Source organism: Syngnathus leptorhynchus, chromosome 8 (assembly GCF_054491065.1).
Source record: "Syngnathus leptorhynchus isolate UIUO chromosome 8, UIUO_Slep, whole genome shotgun sequence".
Lineage (NCBI taxonomy): Eukaryota > Metazoa > Chordata > Actinopteri > Syngnathiformes > Syngnathidae > Syngnathus > Syngnathus leptorhynchus.
This window is the reverse complement of record NC_141202.1, coordinates 15,603-39,150: the sequence shown is the minus strand read 5'-3', so window position 1 is coordinate 39,150 and position 23,548 is coordinate 15,603. Positions and strand designations below refer to the sequence as shown.

At 45.6% G+C, this 23,548-nt stretch overlaps 3 protein-coding genes across 8 annotated transcripts; all 3 read left to right on the top strand.

The window, feature by feature from the left end:
- Positions 1–248: 248 nt before the first annotated feature.
- ddc (dopa decarboxylase) lies at positions 249–9,481 on the top strand. Of its 4 annotated transcripts, XM_085917910.1 has the most exons (14): positions 565–803; positions 1,529–1,736; positions 2,167–2,280; positions 2,356–2,475; positions 4,167–4,301; positions 4,442–4,585; positions 4,920–4,986; positions 5,294–5,388; positions 6,121–6,188; positions 6,815–6,891; positions 7,102–7,121; positions 7,212–7,310; positions 8,606–8,707; positions 9,008–9,481. In XM_085917910.1, the coding sequence occupies exons 2-14, from the start codon at positions 1,536–1,538 to the stop codon at positions 9,206–9,208; spliced, it is 1,443 nt and encodes a 480-aa protein (XP_085774036.1). In that variant the 5' UTR covers positions 565–803; positions 1,529–1,535; the 3' UTR covers positions 9,209–9,481. The 4 variants fall into 4 exon arrangements, with proteins under 4 accessions (XP_085774037.1, XP_085774035.1, XP_085774036.1 ...); XM_085917911.1 differs by lacking the exon at positions 565–803 and adding an exon at positions 249–466 and having other exon boundaries at positions 7,102–7,310; XM_085917909.1 differs by having other exon boundaries at positions 559–662; positions 7,102–7,310.
- Positions 9,482–9,899: 418 nt separating this feature from the next.
- pomgnt2 (protein O-linked mannose N-acetylglucosaminyltransferase 2 (beta 1,4-)) lies at positions 9,900–13,066 on the top strand. The gene is made up of 2 exons (XM_085919177.1): positions 9,900–9,996; positions 10,781–13,066. The coding sequence occupies exon 2, from the start codon at positions 10,816–10,818 to the stop codon at positions 12,607–12,609; it is 1,794 nt and encodes a 597-aa protein (XP_085775303.1). The 5' UTR covers positions 9,900–9,996; positions 10,781–10,815; the 3' UTR covers positions 12,610–13,066.
- On the top strand, positions 9,900–22,162 carry entpd3 (ectonucleoside triphosphate diphosphohydrolase 3). 3 transcript variants are annotated; one of them, XM_085919174.1, is made up of 11 exons: positions 9,907–9,996; positions 15,060–15,459; positions 16,675–16,812; positions 16,974–17,091; positions 17,222–17,381; positions 18,936–19,095; positions 19,224–19,451; positions 19,616–19,879; positions 19,987–20,115; positions 20,560–20,697; positions 21,283–22,162. In XM_085919174.1, the coding sequence occupies exons 2-11, from the start codon at positions 15,097–15,099 to the stop codon at positions 21,469–21,471; spliced, it is 1,887 nt and encodes a 628-aa protein (XP_085775300.1). In that variant the 5' UTR covers positions 9,907–9,996; positions 15,060–15,096; the 3' UTR covers positions 21,472–22,162. The 3 variants fall into 3 exon arrangements, with proteins under 3 accessions (XP_085775301.1, XP_085775300.1, XP_085775302.1); XM_085919175.1 differs by lacking the exon at positions 15,060–15,459 and having other exon boundaries at positions 9,900–9,996; XM_085919176.1 differs by lacking the exons at positions 9,907–9,996; positions 15,060–15,459 and adding an exon at positions 15,550–15,680.
- Positions 22,163–23,548: the final 1,386 nt, after the last annotated feature.

Below are 23,548 nucleotides of genomic sequence, written 5' to 3'. Positions count from 1 at the left end.
TTTACCTTTTGAATGAGTCAATAAAGGCCTACTAACAAGTCAAACCTTACATAATGATTTCCATAGACAACATTAAGAATGACGTGATCATCACGTTGTCTTATTGATCAGGTTTTTAATATGTTTGCTAAGTAAGCATGGTTGAATGCTAACGCACGTTAGGTAAATGTCAACTATGACGACTGCTCCAAGATCAGATCTGCTTGTGATCTGTTTTTTTTTTTTTTTTTTTTTTTTTTCTTCCCCCTACCATTAGAGCCCACCTGCTATTGGCTAGCTCACTGCGGGTGGGAGTGGATAGTGGCGAGATAAAAAAAGAGAATCTATCTTGCTCTCTCCACTACACAGCCACCTGCCCACTCCTAACCATCCTCACTAAAAACTGTACATTTGTCATTTTTAGAAGAACAAAAGGCGAGGAAGAGAGCCACAATCTAGCACTTTTGGAGCTTTTGGTGCTGGAAATGTGAGTACACGCGCGCACACGTACGTCACAAACCCACGTACATAGGCGCCCGCGCACGTCATGCAAAAACATAAGAACGCGCGGGCGCACGCATTTGTAATCCTATTTCAGATTAGTGTAAGGATAATAATGGGCTCTCAAATGGAGAAAGGCTGAAGTACACTTGTTGCACCACAACGCAAAAGTCGAAAGCAAGGTTTACTCATTTGCTATTGCACGCTTTTGTGACATTGTTTTTCAATTATGCTTGTAAAGTTGTCAGCGGTGTGATCGAAAAAACAAAAACAAATCAACCTATTTGTTTGCGTTCCTTATGATGGTGAAATAAACACAACAGGTAGGTTCTGGACACATAATAATTACTGTAAGTATAGTTGAGCAAAAATGATATTTTTCATCCATATTTTCAAACCATTTATCACTCCGATAATGGCGCTATGGTTTTTATTCTTCGAGTATTACTTTGTGATTTAGTTTAGCATTATGCAGCAAGTAAGATGATTGGAAAAAAAATCTTCTCAATACGAGTTCCATTTGTACACGACTGCAAAGACAACCACAATATGATATCCATTTTTGAAAGTGACCACTATTATCAATACACACACCTTGCTAAGAATGTGACCAATTTGTGCTTCTTAACAAATGTACTGATTTAAAAATGAATTCAATGTAGTAAGTGAAAAACGGAAAAGATTAAGACAGATCCTCTTAAGATGGATGATACCTCACCGAGTGGCGAACGCTTGCAAACAGCAAATATTGGCTTTGCGTCAGCATTTGTTGCAAAGATGTTTGCTAAAATAGTCTGGCTCAGGGAGTCGTTCAGTGAAGAACAGCCACTGCCTCGAGCACTGGGCTTCTTCATCGCCTCCCCCGCCCGTGTGTTTACTTGGGCATGGAGAAAACCTGGCACTCTTGAACAAAAAGGAACTGGCGTTCTTCACAAATGCTGAAAGATCTGTAGCAGACCTGCATGGAACTTCACCATACTTCCAGAGAAGGAGCCATAAATGCCAATCCAAAATGCTTTGGGACTTGAATGTTGCTTTTGTCAAACAGACGTACCATGAACGCAGGGGAGTTCCGGCGTCGAGGAAAGGAGATGGTCGACTTTGTAGCCGACTATTTGGAGAACGTGGAGCAGCGACCGGTCTATCCGGACGTAGAGCCGGGATATCTCCGATCCCTAATCCCGACGGAGGCGCCGCTAGAACCGCAGACCTATGAGGAGATCATGAAGGATGTGGAGCGGGTCATAATGCCTGGGGTAAACCCTTTTGCACTTGTTATTTGTATCGCCCTAAATCACAATCCCAATAAATAAACTTGACTTCTTCTCCTCATTTCCTTCTGACACTTGTACGGACTGTCAAATTGAACTTAGAAAATAATACCGTGATGTGATTGGCTGACAACCACTTCAGATGGGATAGGCTCCAGGCTGTTGCGCTTTTCAGGATGTAGAAACACAGCCATGTTTTATGAAATGCCACTACCGTTGCGACACGCTGACGAGAAAACACATTTGAAGTGTCTAAAAAGGCACAAAAAGCCACGATACGCCGGCCGAGGGGGAACGTTTCCGATGTTTGTCGGGCCAAAATCCAATTCCATTGCGCCAGTACTGGCCGTCGCGGTTGAAACGACAGCCTTCTGTGTCACTGAATCTGTGATCTTCCCTTTTCTTTTCCTTCCAGATTACCCACTGGCACAGTCCATACTTCTATGCTTACTTCCCTGCAGCTTCCTCCTATCCTGCCATGTTGGCAGATATGCTGTGCGGAGCCATTGGATGCATTGGATTCTCTTGGGTAACAATAACCAAAACTCTCGGGCTCATCCTTGTCCACGTTGAACGTTTCAAATTGTTGCGTGCGCGCGTCCAGGCTGCCAGCCCGGCTTGCACCGAGCTGGAGACGGTGATGTTAGACTGGCTGGGCAAGATGCTGCAGCTGCCGGAGTCTTTCATAGCCGGGACTTGCGGTCACGGAGGAGGTGTCATCCAGGTAAATGAATTCTCCCAGTGAGCAGTAAACGCTTGAAGCAGACGGCCGTTGTCCGTGCTCCCAAAAGGTCATTTGTGGCCGGCCGCCGGGAAGGCGGGAGATGCCTACGTGGCTTTTTCAAAGGTTATGCTCCCCTCCGTCACAAACATCCACTAAGAAAGCGGGTCCAGCGAGCAAGTTGTCTGTTTTGCCGCATCAAGCAGTTGTGTAAGGCTTTGAAGGGACACGATTTTCAAATGGGAAGAGGTTGTCACATGATATTTATTTGAACGTCCAGGTTTTGACTGGCTTTTTGGAACGGCCTTCGTGATCTCATCCCTAACGGAGCGACCGAACCTTCCCGGTGAAAATTCCACGAAATCGTCGGCCGAGCGGGGCGGGGGAAGCTGTCGGAGGTCGTCTGCTGTTGCGTTCGCTTTGCCGCACTGTCAACTAAGTATTTGGGGTTGTTTTGATTGAGACGGATCATTTGAGAAGAAGGATGAGCGCTTCTATGTATAGCTGTCACACCATGCCTGACGGAAGACCTCTTGTTTAGTTACTTGTCATTTGCGCTCGAGCTTCCTGCGAGTCTATTGTCCATTGATTTAGCCTTTGTTGATGGAACTGGTACATGGCGGCTAAAAATGGGCAGGATATTACTTTTTAATGTGTGGATGATGGATCATAGGCGAGCTGAGACGTCAGTGACATTGTCCTGCGCTTCATTGGTTTTGTTTTAACCAATGCTTCAGTGAGTGACTCAACACAAAAGCAGCACTGAAGGATGCTGTGTGTGCGTGCACGTGTGTGTGTGCATTTGTGTGTGAGTGCGTCTGTGTTTGTGTGAGAGACAGAGCGAGAGAGACAGCGAGAAAGAGAAAGGTTTCACGATGAAGCACGAGATTGCACGCTGATGGATCGTTGCACGCCCCTTTTATTCTGCCCACCTGTGTGTGAGGAAGCGTGTGCGCGTGCGTGCGCTGGCTGATTTGATTCATCCTGTTATTGTTGTGTCGGTCTTGCTGCTCTTTTTTTTCCCGCTCACTATGGCAACAAATGGCCTCTTCTCACAAACAGCAGAGTTAATGAGTGTTGTGACAACCAACACATTGACATCCAATTCTTTTGAAACCTTCATTAACAGCGCGGTGACGGTGGTAGCTTGAAAAAGCTCTCTTTAAGAAACGTGTGTGCGTGAGCTGCATGCTTTGCACTTGTGCCTCACCGTTGAGTAGTTGAGCTCGTTTGACCCTAACCCTAACCCATCTGATTGCATGTTTGAGTGTGTGTTGTTTTTTTTCCCCCAGGTCCATCTGACAAATCAAAAACACGTTTTTTACACGAGCGGTCTAATTTGACTGTGGATGTTAGTATGAATGGTTGCCTAGGGATCGACAGTCCACAAAACCAAAACACTCACATTTTCGATGATTGAAGTCAGTGCACAGTTGCATCTTTTGTACAGTTTGATTATAAAAGGTTTGTGTAGTCTAGGTCCGTACTCTCCAGGAATGCCATACAACTGAAAGCGACAGAATTGCGAGTGTTTATGAAGGCAGTCAATGCTGTTCTTTGGCAAAGGTTTCCCCAGACGTTGGGCAGATCACCTGTACTTCAAAGTTGTTGTTTTTTTTTCGCATTTTAGTAGAGCTTATATTTGAAACGGCTATTGCATCATCAGGACGAAAACTTCTACTTATCTCTGACAGGGCACAGCCAGCGAGGCGACCCTCATGTCCTTGCTCGCCGCACGTTGTAAAGCTGTCCGTCGAGTCCAGTCCGTGGACCCTGAAAAGTCTGAACCTGAGATCCTCGTCAAATTGGTGGCATATACATCCGAGCAAGTAAGCGGGCAAGCAAGCAAGTCATATGATGTCATCGGATGAATTTGTTCGTTTCATTCATTCATTTTCACCTTTTGACCCTCAAAGATGAATTTATTGTTATTCCTGTCATTCATCGTTTGCACATTTCTCCCGCGCAGTCTCATTCGTCTGTGGAGCGAGCAGGTCTGATCGGAGGCGTGACCATGAAGAAAATCCCCACAGACAGCACGTACGCCGTCACGGGTGAATTGCTGAAGAAAATAGTAGAAAAGGACAAAGAAGCAGGACTCATCCCTTTCTATGTAAGACGCACGCTTGTTGTACGAGGACACTCGAGTAGCCTTCTGAACCTAACTAGTAACACCAAAATGCCCACTCGTAGTTTTGCCCGTCATCTTACTGGCTCGCTCGTAAGCCAAAATTGTCGCACCATTGAACAAAAACGGTCACGTCTTTTGACTCCTCGTCATTTACTACTGTGTCACGTGATATTTATATCTACTACTCAAGTTGGAAATCAAACGTATGCAAAAACTGCTGAAAAGCCTTTTCAGAACCAAGCACTTGCTGAGTGAGGTGTATGTTAAGCTAGTCCAAAACGCACCCAATGTCAAAATGTCATTTTGTGCCTTTCAGTTCTGTGCAACGCTTGGCACCACTGCGTCATGTGCGTTTGATCATATTTCTCAGCTGGGGCCTCTATGTAAGTTACCTCGGAAGTAATGACATTTTTTTGTTTTGTTTTGCTCACTGTCACGCCTTCACTACCTTCTCCAAAGTTAAATATGTCCCGTACAAGAGTTGTTATTTTCTGTCAAAGAGGTATTGATTTGACAAATGACGGTATCCAATAGGTAAAGTTCGATTTGGAAACATTGGCACTGTTTTTCGCTCCATCACATTTGATCGCGCGAGCGAGTGGAGCCCATACGCTTGTGTTATTGTTGCGGTGTGAGTAAACACATTGAACGCACGCGATCGATAACACTGTCGTCTGTTGGCCCCTGCAGGTAACGAGCACGACGTGTGGATGCATGTTGATGCCGCGTATGCTGGGAGCGCGTTTATCTGTCCTGAATTTCGCCCATTGTTGAATGGCATCGAGGTATGTCAAGAAAATGTGCAAAACATGCACGCAATAGTTCGGCAGCGACTTGTGTGTGGGCGGGCGGGCCGCCGCCGCCGCCGCCGCCATCACATCGGTGAAAGCAAACGCTCGATTCCCTAGTGGTAACGTGAAATAGGAGGAGCATCAGAGAGCGTACTCATCGGCAGGCAGTGTCGTCTACGGTCAAGGCTGCTGCCGAGCTGCGTAGAAGCGCAGCGATAAGGTCGGATTCATTTCCCGGGGCGCCGGTCGACCTTTATATATCGCTGTTTGTTCGACACGCGTGTTTCAACAACGGAGGGGCTTGTTTTTGAAAAAGAGCACCTGGCATAGACAAGGACCGTATACGAGCTGTTATATTTGCCCGATGTACGTACGGCGTCAGTGGGGAGAGCAAAACGCCTTTGTGGATTGATTGCCACTGGGGAGGGGTTTCTTCTTACACTGGCTCTTATTGGATTCCGTGTGGGAGGGGAAGGATATTGCGAAAGATAGGCAACAGAAAGATATGTCATTCATTGTGTGTGCGCGTCACTTTGAATAAAGCCTCTCTGCAAAGAAGCAATTTAGCAAAGGTTGCAAAGAGCTGCGAGAATGAGGCTGCGTTTACTTTGCCTGACGATACACGAAAACGAGGAAACTCTTTTAACATTTACTAGATGCTATGGATTCATTTTCGACAGCAAACGGCAGTCTGACGCTTGCTTCTTATTTGTATCTGTGTTACAGTTTGCAGACTCTTTCAACTTGAACCCACACAAATGGCTGTTGGTCAACTTTGACTGCTCTGCCATGTGGTGAGCTGCCTTTGTCATCACGAATCATCATGAGCACTGATTACGTGGGCTTCCCGATTGGCTTGGGCGTGATTGAAGAAGAAGGGCCGTGGCAGCTGGCAGTGTGTGCGCTGGCTGGAACGTGAGCTCCCTGGCTGAACGTGGCGCCACAGTATACAATGAGTGGAAAGGATCATTTTCATTGTAGTGCAATGAGGAACCGAGATTGTGAAAATGAAGGGAATAACTGCTGACAGCAGTTTTCTGGCCGAATAATGTGCCTGGCTGGCTGGCTGGCTGGCTGGCTGGCTGGCTGGCTGGCTGGCTGGCTGGCTGGCTGGCTGGCTGGCTAGCTGGCTGGCTGGCTGGCTGGCTGCCTGCCTGCCTGGCTGCCTGGCTGCCTACCTGCCTGGGTTCCTGGCTGCCTGCATGCCTTCCTGCGTGGCTGCCTGCCTGCCTGCCTGCCTGCCTGCCTGCCTGCCTGCCTGCCTGCCTGCCCGCCCGCCCGCCCGCCCGCCCGCCCGCCCGCCTGCCTGCGGTTGCAGAACACTAAATTTGAGCATTGCCTTTGTAATGGCAGAAAAAACACGTGCTTTTTGAGACTTTTTCATTCAAGATAAGGTAGAAGCACTTTTTGCTTTCAACAGGGTGAAGAAGAGGCAAGACATGATCGGAGCCTTCAAAGTGGAGCCGCTCTACCTCAGACATGAGAACCAGGAGTCAGGTAGGTTGATATCACACAAGCTTCCTATTAAAACAGTCACGTCATCAAAAACGACCTTCTATGGATGATTGCATTCAAGTTCAATTTCTATACAATCAACCCTTCCTTAAACCAAAGTAGAATGATTAGTCATGAGATTGGGATCGGGTGAGCTGTAGAAAGACATTCATTGACTGTATCCTAAGTGACTGATGTCTTTTTCATCAACAGGGCTAGTGACAGATTACAGGGTAAGAAGAAGGTGTTGTTTTGATGACAAAATGACAGTGAAAAGAACAGACCAAGGTGCTTTTCATGTGGTGCTTTTCCCTCTCTTCCAGCACTGGCAGATTCCACTGGGCAGACGCTTCCGCGCCCTCAAAATGTGGTTTGTCTTTCGCATGTACGGCCTCCACGGACTACAGGCTCACATCCGTAAGGTAATCCGACTTTTGGAGTCCATTTCAATTCTTTTTTGGAGATCAGGCAAAGAACCTGACAAGTGTCGCCTGTCTGCAGCCAGGTCATTCTCTTTCCTGGAGAAATAAAGCAAATCAAAGTCAATCAATAATTAGCACCCTTAAAACGCCCTCATTTGCCAATGGCAATGGATAAGAGAATGGATGAGAATTGGATTCACGAGCATGATCAATCATAGAATCGTAAGCACGATTTTTTTTGTTATTCTTTACCGCCACTTAGTTTGTGTATTGGCTGATGAAAGTCTACAAAGTGATGCTTGTGAGCGAGCGTGTAAACTCATTTGGACCTTTGTAGAATCATGAAAAGTGGATTTACATTCCTCCCGGATTGTTTTCTTTGCTATTAAGAGTCAGATTCCATTTGAAAATGTCAGTGAACCCATTTGCAACCATTGCAATGCACTTTCGGTCCTTCTTGCTGGAAGACACGCTTGCCTATTTATTACGGGAACTGGAATTGTCTTCATTCTCACGTCCCGTCATTCAGTGAGTGGCAGAGGCAGCAATTTTTCACCCACTGCAGGGGGCAAAGTGCATTGTTTATTTGACCAAATGCTCTTCTGAAGTTGTATGATTGAGTTTGTTAGCAATTGACATGACATCTGCTCTTCGTCTTTCTTTTTCCACTTGAATTTCCATAGCCCCGCCTCATCCCCTCATTCAGCCCATCTCCTTCCCCTTGGTAGTGTTTCAATGCCTGTCTCTCCTCTCCCTCTCCATTTGCTCTGTCAAGCAAATGGCTCTGTTTTGAGTTTACTCTCTATTTGAAATGAACAGCGACCCTGGAGCCGTAAGTCATTTCCTGTTATCCCAGATTGAATCGCACACGCTCGACTGGTAGATGACGCAAAACAGCGCAAACACCGACGCAACCGCCATCTTGCTCCTTTCATAGCGACACGAGCGAGTGGCTTTTTTGGATGTTATTCATCAAACGAGGGAGTCAGTCTGAAGCCTTTTCAGGGCCTTAACTGGTGGCAACATTCATGCACAAAGCCACTATTCATTTTAATACTCTGTAAAAAATGCAATGGTTGCACCTCACCTGACCTGTTTCTCTGCAGATTAGCCATTGCAAATGTTGAACACGTACGTACGTACGTACTGAAATTAGTTCTAAAGCCATTGGTAAAACCTCTCGTTTGTGTTTTGAGCAAGTGTGCCTGGCCAGGGAGTTTGAGAGTCTGGTACGAGCAGATCAGAGATTTGAGATCTGCGCTGCCAATGGTAAAACCTCTTGTTTGTGTGTTTAGCAAGTGTGCCTGGCCAAGGAGTTTGAGAGTCTGGTACGAGCAGATCAGAGATTTGAGATCTGTGCTGACGTCATCATGGGCCTGGTTTGCTTCAGGCTGAAGGTAACGCCGCCCGCCTCTCAAATCTGTCGTCGAGTGACACCTTTCGATCCCATTGGGCTCGACCGATATGGACTCTATGCAATTTATTTGATATGGAGATCGTGAGTGGGGTGTGAATATTCAAGTCTCGCAAGCAGATGGTTGAATGTCGGTCCTTTGTACGATATCAAGGTTTGACAATGAAGAAGCCCAAGTGATGAAGTCATACGCTGAGCATGTGATGACGGACGGGCGAAGTCAAGTCAATCCAAAGTGAGATCAGTTTGCTTTTTCATTTGTTTTGTTTTTCACCCCTCAAAGGGCTCCAATGAGCTGAACCAGAATCTGCTGAAGAGGATCACAAAGAGCAGAGAGATTCACTTGGTGCCTTGTTATCTGAGCGGACGCTTTGTCCTGCGTTTCGCCATCTGCTCGCGCACCACCGAGTCTCGTCACATCCGGGAAGCGTGGCGGCACATCACGCAGCTGACCTTTGAACTCCTGCAGGATTCGGCTCAATGACGTGGGCAGGCGAAAGATGTTTATTAACTAAATGTTGCAGGTAGAAAATGTCAAATGAAAAACACACTATTGGTAATTTCAGGTGAAACAGCCTGTTTGCACACACACACGCACGCACGCACGCACTCACACATCCCCAAAACAAGTGTTCTAGCAATGTATTACCTGTATGTAGCTCGTGTGTCCTGTGTAAAATGTGGGTGTTGTTGTGTAACCCTGATTGACTATCCAACTGAAAACGGCGTCTCTAATGAAAGTATACGTACATTGTAATGTATTTGTGTTTGTTTTGATGAACTTGTCAGTGTATGTAGTTCATGGGCCATTTCAGACACTTCTGATTGGTTATCTGACAGAGCCCAACATAGTGTTATTTCATGAATGTGTCCGATTTGTATTTTTCCCATCTCCCCAATGCCACCTAAGGAAATGGATGCTGTCATTCTTAGTGTCTCATCTGGCTTGACCATGTAAGTGCAACTAATCAGAATAATAAAGTATAGCGTTGTCAGCGAAAATCTTCATTTGTTTCGCCGGACCTGGCCCCCGAGCCTTCACTTTGGCATCTATGCCCTAGCCTAGACCGTGTCCAAAATATCATCAACTACTAGTATTTATCCAATCGTTGATTTAGTCTTGAGGAGTGGTAAACTATGTATACTCCAGCCCAAGAGATGGCGGTAATGCTCCATGTAAGTCGGTTGCCTCCCGCTATTAAGCAAAAGAAGAAGGAAAAAAGCGAAACAGACGAGATGGCCTCTTCCACCCAGTCCACCGATTTGCATTAGGTAAACATGAAATTGTAATGTTTTGCCTAATTGTCTTGACTACGAGTGATTTCCGAAACAAATGTTTTCCTCGACTGCCTAAACGTAAGCTGCAATGCCCATCGCGCGGTTTGTCAACCCTTCCTTTTCAAGCCTTGCCAATCAATGAGCCGCATGCAGCTGTTTGTGTGTTTGTTGATCGATGGTGAGACAATATTGATGAATCGTTTACCACGCGCTTGACGTTTTTCTATGCTAATTCCCTATTTGGTGAGCAAGCAGGGGAGGAGTTCTACGAGTTGAGCTTTCTTTTTTTTTTTACATTCGGGCTGGCTTGGTTGTCGGGTTACGTAGGACTGCGCTCTTCCTAAGCAAAAATAGTATTCGTGCACCCGTGTTTGTGCCTGTCTAACACTTGGAAAAAAAATGGTCACTATTTTATGAGCTCGTTAACCCTCAAACAAAAACCAAAAAGTCTTTAGTTGCGCCCTCTAAACAGCCCCCCCCCCCCAAATCTATCTAAAGTTGAAGGCGTACGTATGTCACAGTCCAAAAGCAGAAGAAGCCTCTGGGGCAGCAAGTTGGCCATTTTTATTTTCCTTTCAAATTTCCACTCATTTTTGGCCTTTTCTAGAGGTCTTCTTTTCATGAAAGCGCTTTTTATTCCAGCTGCTCGTAGCTCCCGCCTCTTCTGTTTTTCATTTAACGGTGCGTTCCTTCTCTCATCTCATCCCTGCACCCTTTCCACCCTCTCTGCCCGCCACATCTTCCCCATCCCTCGCACGCCTTCTCCTTCTGTCGGCAGATATTCCTCGGATAAGACCTCGGACGACGGCGACGATGCACGCCTCGGCGGTGGGCTGCAAAATGAGTTTGGGTTTGCTTTTTAACGGGCTGCTTGTGTCTGTGGTCGCGGCTTTACTTTGGGAGTACTCCAGGTTAAGAGAACATGCTATCGTGCTCGAGGAAGAGTTGCACATGACACAGAGCTCTGAAGAATTGACACACGCTCAAATGGACTATCATCTGGCGCTCCGGGCGCTCGGTGAAGACGGTACCCGTATGGTGTGCACCAGTAAAATGCACACGGATCGCATCTGTCGCTTTGATTACCTGTGCTATTGTACCGAGGGAGATGAATTTGTATTCTTTCATTCAAACGCCTCCATTATGTTGCCAAACTTGGGTTTCAGACGATTCCAACCCGCTCTGCTTGACATGTCCTCAGTGGAAGATCACAATACCCAGTATTTCAACTTTTTAGAGCTTCCCACTGCCGCTTTGAAGTTCTTGCCCAAGCCCGTGTTTGTGCCGGATGTTACGTTTATTTTTAACCGCTTCAATCCAGACAACCTAATGCACGTCTTTCACGACGATCTGCTGCCGGCCTTCTACACTATGAAACTTTATTCCGACCTGGACGAGAGGGCGCGCTTGATGTTCATGGAGGGTTGGGGTGAAGGGCCGCACTTTGACCTCTACAGACTTTTGAGCAACAAGCAGCCACTTCTCAAAGAAAAGCTGAAGGACTTTGGAAAGCTCATTTGTTTCACTAAGTCCTACGTGGGTTTGTCCAAGATGACAACCTGGTATCAATACGGCTTTGTTCAGCCACAAGGGCCCAAAGCTAACATCCTGGTCTCGGGAAACGAGATTCGGCAGTTTTCCAAAGCGTTCATGCTTAAAATGAACATCACGAGAATGGAAGCGGGCCATTCCGCTCATCCTGGAGATGAGAGCGATACGGATGAATACATAGTGGTCTTTAGCCGCTTAGCGACGAGGCTAATGCTGAACGAAGCCGAGTTGATCGTGGCGCTAGCGCGGGAATTCCGGATGAAAGTCTTTAAAGTTTCTCTGGAGGAGCAGTCTTTTGCCAGCATCGTCCGTGTCGTCAGTGGCGCTTCGGTGCTGGTGAGCATGCACGGAGCCCAGCTCATCACCTCACTTTTTCTCCCGAGAGGAGCCGTTGTGCTGGAACTCTTCCCCTTTGCTGTAAATCCAGAGCAGTATGCTCCGTACAAAACCCTGGCCACGCTTCCGGGCATGGATCTCCATTATTTTTCATGGAGGAACAGCAAACAGGAGAACACCGTTACCCATCCGGACAGACCTCGGGAACACGGAGGCATAGCTCATTTAGAGAAGGAAGAGCAGGAGCGAATTTTGGCCAGCAAAGAAGTCCAAAGGCACTTGTGTTGCGACAACCCAGAGTGGCTCTTTCGAATCTACCAAGATACTCTGATAGATATCCCTTCGCTCCTCGACGTTGTCAGGAAGGCGGTGAAGACGATGCGAAGCTTCAACAAGTCCAAACCTGCCAGTAAGATTCATCCGGGCAGGGTCAGGGAAGCCCGCTGTCAAACCTCAGTCCAAGCCACTGACAAGGCGCAACTTGCCATCTCTTGGAAGAGCCCGTGGAATCTGAAATACCTCAAAGTGAAAGACGTTAAGTATGAGGTGTGGATTCAAGAGCAAGGAGAAAATACCTACATGCCTTATATCGTCCAACGGCAAAACTATACATTTTCCGAAAATATTAAGCCCTTTATCACCTACCTGGTATGGGTCAGGTGTATCTTCAACAACAACCTCCTGGGTCCCTTTCAAGATGTTCTCGTGTGTAGAACTTAAGGCGAGATGCCGGCCGACACTTGTGATATCATGATCGTGTTAAATTATGACATATTGTGTTCAATTTTGATGTCGTTTTTAATATTAAAAATGTGACAACAAGCGTGTGTTTGAATGTCCCGTGGCACGACATGGAGTTCGATTTTTGCTTCGACTAGAACTATTGAACATAACGTCAATCGCATTTTTGACATGACTTCCTATTTCAAGGGATTTTCACCTCTAAACCTTTACCCTTTAGCGGGAGATGCGCTCCAGCCAGAACCACCCACGAAAAACCAAGAAAAGGTATACATTGAGAAACGTCAACGACCAGTGTTAAATTCCAACGTGTAGTATTTCTTGTTGGCCGCTAGAGGGCATGGGTGTCCAACAAGCCACTCACAATATGAATGAATGAAGACTTTGTCAAGCCTCCCCAATACTTTGACGCGGCGACACAAACCTTTCCCATTCCCACACTGCTCTGTGCATGTATAGTAAATAAAAGAACGGGATATTGTCCCGCAGACTCCGGCAGCGGTTGTTGGTGGCCCGCCGCCGCCGGCCCGGCTGGCTGGCTGGCTGGCTGGCTGGCTGGCTGGCTGGCTGGCTGGCTGGCTGGCTGCCGTCCCCTGCGCTCGAACTCAGCGACGCACATTGCTCAGAGGTACCCGCCTTCTCCCGTCACTTGCAAAGCCACGAAGTAGCGCATTCGCAAAATATAAAGTTCGAACCGTACCGCCTGCGTGCGTGCGTGCGCGCGCGCGCGCTGTCACTCAGTTCCTATGCCTCTTGTGTGTTTGTACAGCTGCCTTTCGTTGAATTGCGTCCGTCACCATAGCCATCATTTCTTCAGTCAGGCTCAAGTTGGTTAATCTATTCCGTCAGGTAGAACGTCATTTAAGTGTGCAGCAAGTGAGACTTTTTGATCGAGAGACGTCTCTAAAGATGACGTCACACCTGTTACGCATGATAAATGAACATTCTTTTGTCGCTTTTTTATTGATTTCAATTGCTACTATTACCACAAATGTGCACTTAAGGCTTCATGTTTCAAGAGAGAATAAATTAAAGTGAAACGTAATGTTAATTGTGCGACTCCCAAGTAGTCTGTCTGCCCGCCTGCGGAGCGCATGATGACGTCCAGAAGGTTCAGGCCGTAGTCGAATCGCCAAAATATCAATACATATCTGATCTAGAATCATATGTGAAAGCGGCCCAGGTCGGACTCCTTGAAACAAAATTGATACGGGTCGCATATGGGCAAAATAAAAATCCCAATTGAGCTGCTGTGTGAAGAGAAAACTGCAATAATATCACTACATAGCTGACCTAGGATCATATGTGAAAGCGGCGCACACAGACCCCATCAACACACAACACAATTAATCATCCATAAATGAATCAAGTTAATGGTGTAGAATAGTGTGTGGTGGCCTCAGCCTTCACACAATAACTTTGGGAACATTTCACATGTATTAAATGTAGCAATGATCTGCCGTATAAAATCAATAAAGTCTGAAAAAAAAAAAAAAGGACGCGTAACCACCAGCCATGGTCTGACCTCCCCCATTAGCAATTAGGAGTGATTTGGACAGCTTCCCAGAGTCATTTTTGCTAATCGTGCATGGAGGCTCCACATTGAGGCTTTCAAAATGCACTAAACGCTCTGATGAGACTCTGACCAGAGAGGAAATGTTATGGCCATGTTGTGGCCAGATCAATTAGCACACAGAGGCACTTCAAGTCCACAGAAAGACTGAGAGCCTCACGTTTCAAGCGTCTCAACTTGATCCTAATGGCTTTTGGCCTGGCTCTCTGTCTTCTGTCTGTGCAGTTTTCTTCAGCCTTTGTTTTGAGGACATTTGGCCAACGTTATGGACTACTACCAAAATAACTAGCATTGCACCAATGAAAATGGAAGGTTATGTCCTTGATGAGGTCACACTTTACAGCTCTCAGCTGTCTGCGCAAAATGAGGTCCACTCACCCAAATGATTTGTGAGGTCACAGCGTTCCGCCCTCACCCGTGAACGAGAACCGTACGTAGCCATTTATTTTGAGAGGCCAGTTTTGAGGTCGGGCTGGTCAAAACGGTCAATTGGCAGCAACACGGCAGTTCGAGGTAGCGACCGGTGAGATCGGAGCAGCGACCGTGATGCAGACCGTACCCATCTGCCATAGTGAAGAATGAGCTGAGCGGTGGCTCGGGTATCTGATTAGGATGGCTACCTGGTGGGGGCGCTCAATTAATCCAATTGTAGTCACAATTTTGGCTCCAGACGATCTCCGTGAATGCGCGCATTTTGTTTCTTGTGCCATATCGTGTTGAAATGCGCATTGGTATGACAATGAGATGAATTGAATCCTTGAATAAAAAGACATCATAAAATCGCCCAAAAAGATCTCTCACACACACTGGTCAAATAGCTGACACCACCATGTTGTTTTTTGTTGTTGTCCCACAGCTCCCTTTGCACTTGGTTTGTACGGATTGCTGTCTGCATGCGTAAACTTCAGAACCAGCATCTATTTTTCATCACAAATACACACAACTGTTGTTGGCTATGGTGCAGTTATAGTGCTGGGAGGGGTGAAAAACATGCTCCCTCCCTCCCTCCCTCGCTCCCTCGCTTCCTCCTTCGCTCCCTCCCCTGCTCCCTCCCTCCCTCCCTCCCTCGCTCCTTGCCTCCTTCTCTATCACCACCGTCTTTTGTTGGGGTACACCACTCCCGTTGCGAGTGGGCTAGAAAATCTGCAGAGCTCTCCCACTCACGGCGGCGGCCACTTTTTCTCACTCTACTCCTCGCCCGTACTCTTTTTCTCAGGGTCCTTGTCTGTTACAAGTCCACGGAGCAGGTCTTCAAGGTAAGAAACCCTCTCGTGCTCTTCACACATCAGCAGAGACACTTGGGATATTGGGATTATTTGACAAATGTTGTCATAGGGTACACATCACACGCCCGAGGACCGGTTCCTACAAGCAGAGGGAGCAGCACGTGAAAGAAAATATGTCCTATTTGCCTGGAGACACCTTGCACTAGGGATAAGGAGTGCTCGGTGTTCAAACACAAAGTGCAAGGTTTTCTGTAAGCCGTTGGCATGAACTGAACATACACAGCAAGTATATATCAGCTTTGCGACTACTCCTAAAGATCGCTTTTACTTGTTGGACTCCAGTAAAATGAGCCAGAGAGGCATTTATGTTCCTCAAGTATTGGCGGGTTCTCCAAACAATGACGTCAAAGATAGGAACACTAAAGGACTGGAGGCCGGTAAAGCCATGAATCAATAAGATCGTGTTACTACATGCTTTAAGGGAACTCTTTTTTTTTCTTTTCCCTCCTTCTTTCTTTCGCTCTCTCCCCAGAGCAACACATCTCACGGTTATCTTATTAAGCATAACCGCACTTAACATTTTCACACAATGGAATTATCTCACACTTCCAATATGTGTTCAAAGTAACACCCATCAGATGAAATGTACGACAAAGAAATCAGCATTAACAAAGATGGAATTTTCTTTCAATGTATTCAATCCTGAAATATTTCCGACGGTACTATATCACGATAAAGGATTAGATAAACCAGTGATTAATTTTCTGAAATTATAAGGAATGTGTAGTAGGCCTATACAATTTTGAGTTATATCTTTTCAAAATACGCAAGAGCCAAAATATTGTAGAAGGAAACAAACGCAGTGTGTAGAAAATCTATCTATACGATGACAAGAACCGCAATCATAATAACAACCACCGCCACCCAATGTCAATTTACTCTGTGATTGTGTCAAACCAACCTGAGCCTTATTGTAAAGGTAGATTTTTTTGGGTCCATGTAGTGTATTGGATATCATTCTCATGGCCCGTGAAGCCACGAGTCAATGAGTTCATGTTACTACATGCTTTTAAAGTGAACTCCTTTGTTCTGTTCCAAGCACCACGGCTAACTGTTTTCCTCTTAAGAGGAACAATTTCGACATAGAAATGAGCTCACACTTACAATACCTGTTCAAACGCAACTCAATCCCAATCATCATGACTTTGGAAGTGAGAACCACGCAATCTTCTTTTGTGCCAACAGGAAATGGCTTCAAAGCGAAAAGTGGGCTACAAGTGTCGCATAGCCACAGTTCTCTTCCTCCTCCTGGCGAGCATCGCCGGGCTCATAACTGTTGCCGTCATCCAGAGCAATTGGAGGTCCAAAGAGTATGGCACAGAGGTGGGTGTTAGCAAACAAGCGCACACTACATTCTTGTGATATTATTACTTTGAGAACATTAAAAGTGGGCGGCTCTGAAGGCATTATGAATGATGAATGGCTCAAACATAATATACCGACACACACACACACACACACACATACATTTTCTGTTACTGCAGTACGGCATAGTGATTGACTCGGGATCGTCTCGCTCCAACATCTATTTGTACGAGTGGCCGGGGGAGAAGGAGAATGAAACGGGAGTGGTGACGGAGAAACTGAACTGTAAAGTACATGGTGAGTCCAAAGTCGTGTAGAGATGAATCACGGACAAAGTTTTGTTTAAGTTTGCCTTTGAAGTTGCTGTGTGCATGTGCGTGTGTGTTTTGAAAGACTTTGGAACTTATATGTAAACTTGTACTTGTAGGTGTTCCAATCTCTGATTTGAAAATTGACCCGAAGAAAGATGCAGAAACATGGGAAGGCTTCAAAGCTTGCATGAAAAATGTCTCTGCAGCCATTCCTGATAAAAAGCACAAAACAACCCCTCTGTTCTTGGGAGCTACTGCTGGAATGAGATTGTTACTGTAAGTAAGCAAGGGAGCATTTTACGGGACCCATTTAGCATTCTCTCAGCAGATACATACATGCACCACCTGATTAGAGGGCCACAGCACTACTATTACATGTGCAGTAAGTAAGCAGTAAGGGGGGATTTTTCACGACCAAGCACCAAAGCGCCCCCCAGTCGCTCAAACTGGGTGGACAGGAGGCAGACAGAGCAGAGACGATGAGAAGACGAGACGGACAGGATTAGGAACAAACGGGTCAGAGGGACAGCTCAAGTGACACGGATTGGAGACAAAGTCAGAGAGGCGAGATTGAGATGCTTTGGACGTGTATATTGGAAGAAGCAAGGAGCCAGGAGGCCAAGAGGAAGTTTATGGATGTGGGGAGGAAGGACATGCAGGTGCTTGGTGTGACAAAGGAAGATACAGAGGACAGACTGAGATTGAAACAATTGATCTGCTGCGGCGACCCCCAACGGGAACAGCCCAAAGAAGAAAACATTTGTGAGTGTGCCAGGCGTGTGTGCCTTTTGCAGTTTTGTCTCACACCACAACGTCCCGATTTCACTTATGAGCCTCTTCCCATTCCGTGTGTGGAGCAGAAGTTTGTCATTTCCCAAAAATGTTTCACCCCCCGCCCGCCCCCCCCCCCCACAAAAAAAAAAAAGGAACAAGAGATTTCGCGGTCGCACTAGTGAATGCGAATTTTATTCCCGTTGTCTATTATTTTAGGGCAAAATGTGACCATTGAGGGGCATTCTGGAGCCTTGTCAATAGATTTTGATCTTTGGCAACCCTCATAAAAAGCCAGCAAACGACACCAAAGCGTTAACCTTAAATATCTTTCCTTAAATATCTCCTAATCAGTATATCTTAGATTTCATCTGAAAATCCAAATTGAGCATTATGACCTTTCTGTATGAACGCATGTATCCAGTAGGGAGCTAGAAATGTGTATCGAACGTCCACAAAGCAGCATTTAGCGCACTTTGTGCTCCCGTTCCGGAGTAATGAAATGTAATTAAATGCAAATCCGTGTGCCACTTCTCAACTCCAAAAGTACAACCAGTATCGACACATTTGGACTGCAGATTGTGTGTGCGGTAATCAGCAAATTTGTCCAATTGCCTTTGGTCCCCATTTACGTGAGTAATGCGTTTACATCAAGTAAAGAGCTCCTAATTGTGTTTGTGGACCTGATTCAAATACAAATCCATTTCATGATCCGTTACATATCGCTGGCGTCGGGCGGAAATTTCCCGTCATCATTTAGTCGATTTTTCTCCCATAATATTCACAAAGCATCGGTCTGTTCACGCGTGGGTAGTATTGGTACAAAGTATCGTGCAATCTTGTCTTCTTTGACGACGAACAAACGCGACATTATAGGGGTCTTGTAAAAAGTGACGATTTCGGTGCTACAAGGATTCCTTCCACCTGATGCCAGCATTCATCCATTCCTGGTAGACTCTTTGTTTTGAATAACGTCGCGAGTTACTACCACATTTTCCGTGCATATCATTTTGTCACGTTTGCCACCTTTTGATGACTTTTTCTGTGCTCTGTTGCAAGGAAGAAGGATGTGAAGCGGGCTAGTGAAGTCCTGGATAGTCTGAAAGTATATCTCCAATCTCTGCCCTTTGACTTCCAAAATGCGTCGGTCATTACTGGTCAACAGGAAGGACTGTATGGGTGGATTACTGTCAACTATTTGATGGGAAACTTTCTTGAGGTAAAACAAATCAAGCCTGACCAATGTGGCCAGCGTAAGATCTGCAACGTGCCAGTGACATTGACTGAAATTGTTGGACGGTGCCACCGCGCGCGCCTATACCGACGTGCTTTATTTTGTGTTTGCAGAAAAACATATGGAACACCTATGTTCGTCCACAGACGTCAAAGACTGTGGGCTCAATGGATCTGGGCGGTGCGTCGACACAAATCGCCTTTGCGGTTAACGAAGCGCTGATCGGCCCGGACTACATGCACGTCAAGCTGTACGGTTACCCTTACAATGTCTATAGTCACAGTTTCCTCTGCTATGGCAAGAACGAAGCCGAGAAGATGGTTTTGGACAAAGTCATTCAGGTACAGCGGCAGAGTGCAAGAGGCTGCTGTTTATCACTCAAAGAATACACACACACACACACACACACACACACATCATGTCCACAACTTCTCATCAGCCCGGTTACCCAGAATTGCTTTCGAACCCTTTCGTTGACCTTTTTTTCTTTCCCTTCACACCGCAGGAATCGTCGGACCCTGTCCACATTAACAATCCCTGCTACCCCACTGGCGTGAATGTAACCTCGCGGGCCTCGGTCATTTATGACTCCGAGTGCACAAAGAAACAAAAGAATTACAATTCAGATCAAGAATACGTGATGGTGGGAACCGGCGACTCGGAGCAATGTGAGAGGGTAATAAAATCCATATTTGATTTCATCAATTGTTCCTCGGCTCACTGTTCCTTCAATGACGTGGAGCAGCCGCCTGTCACTGGGGAATTTATGGTAAGACACAGAGTCAACGCACACACACACACACACGCGCGCACAAGCAGGAGGACATAACACAAAATAACTATGTCGGTGTTGTTTATTTCCTCTGGGCCTTCAAGGCATATGCGGGCTATTTCTATGTCGCTAGAGCCTTGTTGATGAACACAACAACGGACGCCATCAGACCATCAGAGTATGATGAATTCAACAACGCAATTATCCAGTTATGTGGCACACCTTGGAGTGAGGTAAGCAACGGCTTTACTGTCACAGACGAACCAAAGGGGGCCGAATGAGACCCGCTTCTGTCTGTCTGTCTGTCTGTCTGTCTGGTACCAAGCTGAAATGGTTCTGCTCATCTTCTCGTTTGTATTTTCACAGTTTGAAGTGAACAGTAGTAGGAATGTGCATATCAATTTGGTGGCAATGAGACTAACACATTGGGTATAATGTGAGAGAAACGTCAACATAGCGCCATCCATCCGATGCATCTTAAGGCCACAACAGAGGTTTTTATCGGCACATTATTTCTCGGTGGGAATACAAATTGTGCGAACTCAGGGCGGGTCCACGCGACGGATAAGTTCAAATGTTAAAGAACCCGATTGAAAGAAAAACATTTGTCAACTCAGATATGCTGCATTTTTCATCCAAAAAGAACCAATTCAAATGTCTTCTATTTCCCATTTTAGCTGAAGATGCAAAAGAAATGGGTCAATGCCAATTACCTTCGCACCTATTGCTTTGCAAGTCAATACATCTTCACTCTGCTGACCAACGGCTACAAATTTGACTCCAACACGTGGAAAGACATTCACTTTCAAAACGAGGTGAGTTCAACAAAGAAAAAAAAACGTCCCAATGGGTATATCTTACTCAACGTTCGCTACGTGCGCCTCGCCGTACACAGAAGGAAGGATGGATGTCAAGCAAGTCGATGAGACGTTAGGGGTTCCAGGCGCATTGCACGACTCATTAGAAAGATGACATGCGAACGATCTGCGATGAAAATGTTGAAAGGCAGACGTTGTTCGGCATCCGGATGCCCGAAGGATCTGGCGCTTTTTTGAGGCTGCCTCAAACATGGGGATTCCTCATGTGCGATACAAAGTACTAGACACGGCCCTTTTTATGGGGCACGGCAGCTCGCACACAAGCAATGTTCCTCAACAGCCGGCTGGCAGTGTTCTCGACTAACAAGAGGCGCTGTGTGCTGTTCATTGCCTTTGGCTGTCTGGGAGGCTTTCTGGCAATACTGCCAAACATTTCAAATCGTGACAGCAATTTGAAGGGAGATGTGGCTATTCTGACTCATCTATGGGCTACAACACTGCAACTTCTTTCAGGATGACTTCTATGACATGATTAACAAGCAGTACATAGTATTGATATATTTTTGGAAATCTTCCTTTCAGGTGAAGAAAACCAATGTAGGTTGGAGTTTGGGCTACATGCTCAGTAGTTCCAATATGATCCCGTCTGAGCTGAATGAAGTCCTACCATTGACTGATCCTGTCTTTGCCGCTCTTATCTTTTTATTTTCAGCTCTGACCATTATTACTGTCATCTTGATTTTCATCATTCTTATTCGCACATGCTACTAAGTAGGCCCAGGCACGTCTTAAAATGTGGCAACTGTTTGTTATCCTAAAATGAATTTCAATACAGATTATTGTTAACATGGACTTTTAAAGGACAGACTATAAAAGTACGAGTACTATAAGAAAAAATTCACAATATTTCCACTTTATTCTATTATTTATGTATGTGTGTGTCTGCGTGTGTGCGTGTGTGTGTGTTTGTGTGTGTGCGCGTGCGCGCGTGTGTGCGTCCTTAATTTTGTTTTTCTTACAAAGACTACATGAAGTTTGTTTTAACTCTGCAAAATTACATCTGCATTGAAATTTTATTTAGGTTGAGTCAATCAAAGAGGTATCTGAATATTTGGTTGGGCGTGTCAGTGCAGTGCAAATGAGTCTCTTGTATTCAGCAATGGGATATTAGTGTACATTTCACCTTTGCATGTTCAGATATTACAATACTATCTTTTCAAATGAACGTGATATTACAAACATGTTTGAAAATGTTCAAAATCTTGTCTGAGGCGAAGCATAAACGAAACATTTATCATTAAACATATAATAAAAGACCAATTTTCCATTCTACTTATGACTGCATCAGACAAAATTATGCATGCTTCTAATGTGATGCATTGCGTTTGACATTTGTCATAAGCTTTGTTTGAAAAACTATATAATAAATATATCTTGCAATTGTGCGCACTGTGGCTGTGAAATCGCCAACGCTAGGAACTTTTCTATTCCTCAAACCATTCAAAAATTGCTCAACATGCATACTCTAGTGGTTGTAAAAGATGCAGCACTCTCTCTGGACACCACACCGCTGTTTCCAGGAAGATTGTAAAGGAGAACATCCGCCCATCCTTCTGTGCCCTCAAACTCAAGCATCCCTGGATCGTGGAGTGGGACAACAATATGACACACACCAAATTCATCTCAGGACCGCTAATAAAAACACACAAAAAAAACCCCCCAAAGATTTTGCAGTGTCCATGTCAAAGTCCAAATTCAAATCCAAATGAGAACATGCTACAAAACCATCCAGAGCAGAGCAGAGCAGGAACGCAGCGCGTAGGACTCGCAAGTTTTCCTCCACTTTCGGGTCCGTGCTCTGTGTGCCGCCCTGGTCGTTGCTGTCCAATGGGAACACAGAACGTCACAAGCGTGGTTGTTTATACTTTACTTGCAAAATGTACAGTCTGAGAAGGAACCGCACTAAACAAAAACAATCAACTCCGCTTTTGGTCCGGACCAAATAAGCGGACTAAAAGACTTTTCTGGTCTGAATAAACTCCAAGATAAGATATCTTTAATCAGATAACAATAAAAGTCATTTAAAGGTATATGCATACAACCAAGGGAGAAAAAAAAAGTGGTAATAGCGAAACCGAACCAGCGTCTTCATGTCACCGAGGCGGACGTTTTAACTACTGCGCCACTATGTCAACTCCGATTCGCAAGTTTCCAAAATAAAACAGCGGTTCATATATGACGTCATTTACTAGTCGCAGTCATGTGACGCGAAAATCAGGTCAATGGGCGGAACTTCCGCCGAGATTCAAATCCATAGGCGTGGCTCGCAACACGGAAGTAGCAAGTGGATTCGCTGTTCGAATATTAATATATATATATATATATACATACATACAGACAAGGGAGAAAAGAAAAAGTGCTGATACGGGCGTCTTACCAGCAACATCATGCTTCAGCCATTGGGCGGAACTTCCGCCAAAATTCAAATCCGTGGGCGTGGCTCCCAAGACAAGTAGGAATTTGATACGCTGTTCGAATAAGGTATACTTACACAAACAGACAAGGGGGAAAAGTGCTTTGACGAGCCTTGAACCTGCAACATCATGCTTTAGGGGTGGACGTGCTTACTAGTGGCCATTATTTCAACGTATGATAACTGTAAGTCTACTAAACAAACCAGCGGTTGCTATAGGACGTTGCCACGTCACAGTCATGTGACGCGGACATGGCCGCAAGTGTTGTCACAGACGCCGAATTTCGACGATTTTTCCTGTCTAACCGTTGTAAATGATTGCGTTGATCAAAAAAAAAAAACTTTATTCAACTCTAATTTACCGTTTAAGATAAT

Excerpts from the sequence above, each read along its gene's own strand:
- pomgnt2 (XM_085919177.1), top strand. The coding sequence starts at position 10,816 with ATGCACGCCTCGGCGGTGGGCTGCAAAATGAGTTTGGGTTTGCTTTTT.
- entpd3 (XM_085919174.1), top strand. The coding sequence starts at position 15,097 with ATGCGTAAACTTCAGAACCAGCATCTATTTTTCATCACAAATACACAC. Across the intron at positions 15,460-16,674 it reads CCACGGAGCAGGTCTTCAAG|GAAATGGCTTCAAAGCGAAA; the intron begins GTAAGAAACCCT and ends TTGTGCCAACAG. Across the intron at positions 19,880-19,986 it reads CTGTCACTGGGGAATTTATG|GCATATGCGGGCTATTTCTA; the intron begins GTAAGACACAGA and ends TGGGCCTTCAAG.
- ddc (XM_085917911.1), top strand. The coding sequence starts at position 1,536 with ATGAACGCAGGGGAGTTCCGGCGTCGAGGAAAGGAGATGGTCGACTTT. Across the intron at positions 4,302-4,441 it reads TGGCATATACATCCGAGCAA|TCTCATTCGTCTGTGGAGCG; the intron begins GTAAGCGGGCAA and ends TCTCCCGCGCAG. Across the intron at positions 6,189-6,814 it reads TTTGACTGCTCTGCCATGTG|GGTGAAGAAGAGGCAAGACA; the intron begins GTGAGCTGCCTT and ends TGCTTTCAACAG.